This window comes from Miscanthus floridulus, chromosome 9, assembly GCF_019320115.1.
Source record: "Miscanthus floridulus cultivar M001 chromosome 9, ASM1932011v1, whole genome shotgun sequence".
Taxonomy (NCBI): Eukaryota; Viridiplantae; Streptophyta; class Magnoliopsida; order Poales; family Poaceae; genus Miscanthus; species Miscanthus floridulus.
In genome coordinates, this window is record NC_089588.1 from 80227757 (window position 1) to 80232828 (window position 5072).

The following is a 5072-nucleotide window of genomic DNA, read 5'->3' on the forward strand; positions in this document are numbered from 1 at the left end:
TAATCATGAAATTAGTGTGTTGATGTTATTAGGTTAGTGATTTTAATAGGCTAATCACACATTTACGTTCTAATATCAGGTACTTCCCGCCCCCGCGGTGTAGACCGCCGGCGCCTAAGAAAGCGTGAAGACCGCCGGAGATTGCAGGAGGCAGAGAGCACCAAGAGCATCGCATTGCGACGGAGACCCCGGTAAGGGCTGTGGCGGCGGCGCTCACGCCGGCCAAGGGCGCGCCCCCAGGGTGGTGAGCCCGTGTTTGCATTGCATGCCTCTAAGGATGAAAACGGTCGAACTCGGTCGAAAAACTCCTCAACCGTTTTCTACTTTTACATTTGAAATACGAAAGCAAAAGCGAAAGCGGACAAGCCGGACACGAAAACGAACACGAACTTACGGAATATCTAGAATTTCGAAAACGAACCAATTCGAGCGGAATTATGTCGAACACGGTCGGTATGCGAAAATTCAATACGAAATACCGACCCACAGTGCATAGCATTAAACAAGTGCACGATCAAATACATAACAAGTTCACAACTAACAAGTGCATGACCTAGTTCAAGTGCATAGCATTAAACAAGTGCACGACCAAATACATAATAAGAGAGATGAGGCTGGGCGCCGTCTATAAGAGAGGGCAGCTAGCCACCAGTAGAAAGAACACAGCTGCGTGGTGAGCAGCCTGTAATTGGGTTGTATGACCTGTGCAGTTGGCCAAATTCGGTTTAAACCGAATTTTGAATTCGGAATATTTCAAATTAAAAGTAGAAATGTAGAAAACGGTCGAAAAATGTGTAAACCGTTTTCTACTTTTACATTCGAAATACGAAACATCTCAAATGCGAAAGCGAAAACGGTAAAGTCGAACAAGAAAATACGGATTCGGTCGGATTAAATATAGAAAACGATGCGGTTCGGTTCGGGATATTTCCGTTCCGTTTTCATCCTTACATGCCTCTGTGCAAAAGCATGCCACTCACTGCAGCGTGCAGGCTTTTCGGCGGGGACGCTGCCCTTGGAATGGACATTGGTGAATCGTGGTGGAGCCTATTATTATTTGGCCATGAGTAGAGACTGAATGCGGCGGTTAGCTAGGACACAGCTACTTCCTCTTGGGTCAATAGCATGCTGGGGTAGAGTACTTTTACAGCGTGGGGATCCGAAGTCCTGTAGAAAAAGGAGAGAAAAACCACTCCGGATACTAAGTTCCTCAGTGCAGATCAATACAAAATCGAAACACGGTGTCAATATTTGGACAGAAATGGTTGATGATATAGTTCTAGGGAAACTAAAGACTTGTTTGGACTGCTTCGCTTCAAGTTTTCCAGCTCTACTTTATATTTTTTAGCTAAATAGACGTAGCTTCACAGGCTCTGCTGCTCCAGACAAAAATGATAGACTTGTGACCACACATAAAATGATACTCTAGAAACTCTATTTTTTTTACATACCTTACTGTAGAATTTGTGAAGCAAAGCTTATGGAGCAGTCGCAGACAAATGTAAGTGCCTTCAACCAACAGTATTACTGTATAAATAACGGCAAATGAAATATACGGTGGCAGGTGCCCACACAGGCCACAGCGGCCCCATTTTAAAGTACATCGGGACGCTACCCTACATTCGGACGCGTGAAAGAACCAACGGTTGGCCGAACAGAAGCCCGTCTGTCGGAAACGGCGAGGTTACAGTGGTCCACTAGTTGCTCTACAGTCATCGCGACGTCAATGGCCGGCTAGCCTGCCCAACCAACGCCCTGACGTGATTGCCCGGCAGCACCAGCACTCCAGCAGTGCGCAACGAATGCGAGCGCAGGCGTCGCCATGCCGCGCGTACATCATGTACAGTGCACAGCCGCCGTGCGTGGAGTCAAAGCAACTCGACCGAGAAATTTATGGCCTGGCCTGCCCCGGCATGCCACTCTGCCCCGCGTGCAGTTCTTCCTTCCAGACGACGACGCCACGGCAAGGCATGGGGGTCGAAGGCTCCGAGCCGAGCTCGCATTTATAATAAGGACTGGGTACGTGCATCCAGCCATTGTCCTTCTCCCACTACCACCACCTCCTCTGCTGCTGTAAGCCTTCTACTCACCAGCTTCGACCTCTTTGCCTTCGATCGGCCTCTGCGATCATGGAGAAGGCTAGGCGGCGGCACGTACCGGCGTTCGGGGAGTGGAACTACTACTACTCCTCGACGTCCTCCCCAGAGGAGCCGGCGCCGCCGCACTCCGGCGCCGCGGCGGCCGAGTCCTGGTGGTGGTACGCGCCGGAGCCGGAGGCCTGCAGCGACGCCTGGTTCAGGTACTCCCCGCCCCCACGCCGTAGGCCGCCGGCGCCTAATAAGAAGAAGGCGCGGAGGCCGGACACCGCGGGCGGCGGAGTCGTCGTCGCTGGAGCTGCGGAGCACAAGAGGGCGGTGGCGGCAGCGGGCACGCCGGCCAAGGGCGCCCGCAGGGTTGTCGTGAGGCCCGTCGACGAGGACCTGTACCGGGTGCCGCCGCCGGACGACGATACTGCTGTATCTCGCCTTCCAAGGCGGCGGGTACGTACCGTGACATATTAGCCAGAGCGACAGCAAAAGCTCACGTATTCTTCATTTCTTCTTGCTATCCTTCAATTCTTGCAGAGATCGATTAAAAAGTTTCCTCGCTTTGGTGTGCAGAAGAGGGCGGCGAGGAGGAGCTTGTGGATGGGCTGCTTGGGCCTCAGCTGCGTCGCCTGAAGCTAGCTAGCTTGTTACCATTACCATTACCAATGGATGCGGCTAGCTAGCTGATGCAACACTACTCTTAGGGCTTGTTTGGCAGGGCTCCTCTTCGGCTCCGGCTCCGGCTCCTCCAGAGGAGCTCTGCCAAACGTTTTCTTGGAGGAGCCGTTTTTCAGTAAAAAACAGAGGAGCCGAAGCCGTTTTGGAGGAGCCACAATTTGTGGCTCCTCCAAAACGGCTCCGGCTTCTCCGGAGGAGTCCTTCGGGAGGAGCAGTGCCAAACAAGCCCTTAAGCTATATATATGGCGTATGGAATCTGGAGAAGTACTAGTTAGTAGTGTAGTGGAACTAGAGTGCTCTTTTAAATTTCATGTTTGCTTCCATTCCATCGTGTTTGTTTGGGCTTGTTTGACTTATAAGCCAGGGTTAAAAGTACAGTTGGTTGGTTTGGTATGAGAGAAAATACTGTTCGTTGGCTGATAAGTCATGGCTTATAAGTCAAATACGACCAAGCGAACAGGCTAAGTGCTGCATCTTGTCATGACATGGCATGATGGCACCAGTTAATAGAGCCATCTTGCTAGCTACTAGCTCCTGATCAATTTGTTTGATTTGTTGCAAATGCTAGCTGCGTTTCTATGTTTGGGTTAGTGCAATCCGCGCTACCCGGATGTCTGTGTGAAACTCATCACTCCAGGTCTCCAGCCAGCGACTACCAGCCTTGTGCCTTACTTGAATGCGAAGTGACGCACATTTTAGGAACGGTGGTACTGTTCATGCATGCCATACTGTGCATGTGCTTTGGGCAACGATTTATGAACGATCCATGTTCAGAGAGTTTATAAAAAAAAATTCCACAAGAGACGAGCCCTATTTCCTCTCATAAAACCGAAAATACAGGAGTTTGGTTTAGCAAAAGAACTGGAAGAGTTTAATTTCCCACATGCTTCCTAAAAAGGCGACAGATCAGAGAGCAAATGTACGTTCCGATTCAACAGTAAGATGTAAATGCTTACAACAGATGGCCCCGGAGCTGTGTTTCTTCTCTGCGAACTGGTCGGCTCTAGACCAGTCCATTTTGGCAGAGCTCCATGCATGGCTATGGCTTGTTGCAGGCACACCCAGTACAAATCGATCCAGTGGGCCTCACTATAGGAAACTGGAATTACCTTGGCGCCCAAAGATTTTTCTTGAGTGCCATGATCAAACTGCCAAGGAAAGTGCATTTTTCTTGGCGGTGCTACTAAACTCTCAAGGAAACATATATTCCTTGGAGGTTGAAGTAAACCGCCAACGAATATGGATATTTCTTTGGCGGTTTTCAATTATTTCCTTGAGTGTAACTGTAAACAGTCAACCTTGAGTGTTATTCTTAACCGCCAAGAAAAATACCTATTTCCTTGAGTGTTATTCTAAACCGTCAAATAAATTATCATTTCCTTGGGGGTTATCGAAGTTTCTTGGAGGTTGGCACCCAATGAAATGTTTGTTAGTATTTTGGTGACTCCGACTGAAAAAATCAATACTATCTTAATGGTGTCTGAAAATCCTAAAATTTGGTAAGAGATCACAATATGGTTGTATTATCTTGGCATAAAATTTTCAAATCATATTAACAAAGTTGGACTATACGTTATTCACAAAAGGATATATCTCTCACATAGTTATATAGCTATGTGGGACATGTGTCCATTTGTGAACAATGTATATAACCACTTTGTTTAAATCATTCGATTTTTTATGCAAAGATTATACATCAAAACCATGTTGTCATGCAAGTTTGTAGAATTTTCTAACAAAGTTTAGATATTATTTAATTATCTTATGGTAATTTGGAGATAAAACTATGAATTATCCCAAGCAAACAAATGGTTTTTTTTGTATAACTCCAAGATATGGGCTAGAGTGAAATGTATGAGCCAAAATACATTTTTATGTTTGTTTTTGAATCTTTTTGGAGGTATACATATGAACAGTTCAGTTTACAATTACTTTAAATGAACATCCAGAAATTAATTTAAAATATAGAAAATAGAAAAATATTTTCAAAAAATTTTAAACTCCTGCACAACAACTTACATATAGCATATTACATTTGAAAAATATATTGGGTATACAAGATACGTTTTTTCACGTTACTTTAGAAGCATTTTCCTACCTATTTAAACATTAGACAAAACAATTAACTACATATAATTGACAACCTCACAATATTCAACCTAAAATAAAGCCCATCTCATGGATGCAGCCCACTACATCCCAAATCAAACACTGCCTCAGCCGTTAGATCGAAAGGAACGATCAAGATGCATTGGGCGTTGGAATATAAGGCTCTCCAGAAACCCTATCAGCCGCGGGCGAGCGGCG

At 46.3% G+C, this 5072-nt stretch overlaps 1 protein-coding gene across 1 annotated transcript; it reads left to right on the forward strand.

Moving 5' to 3' along the window:
- The first annotated feature begins 2129 nt into the window (after window positions 1–2129).
- Window positions 2130–2765, forward strand: LOC136482230 (uncharacterized). Its single transcript, XM_066479461.1, has 2 exons — window positions 2130–2540; window positions 2661–2765. Exons 1-2 carry the CDS (start codon window positions 2130–2132, stop codon window positions 2718–2720), a joined length of 471 nt encoding a protein of 156 aa, XP_066335558.1. The 3' UTR covers window positions 2721–2765.
- The last annotated feature ends 2307 nt before the right edge of the window (window positions 2766–5072 follow it).

Excerpts from the sequence above, each read along its gene's own strand:
- LOC136482230 (XM_066479461.1), top strand. The coding sequence starts at position 2,130 with ATGGAGAAGGCTAGGCGGCGGCACGTACCGGCGTTCGGGGAGTGGAAC. Across the intron at positions 2,541-2,660 it reads CTCGCCTTCCAAGGCGGCGG|AAGAGGGCGGCGAGGAGGAG; the intron begins GTACGTACCGTG and ends TTTGGTGTGCAG.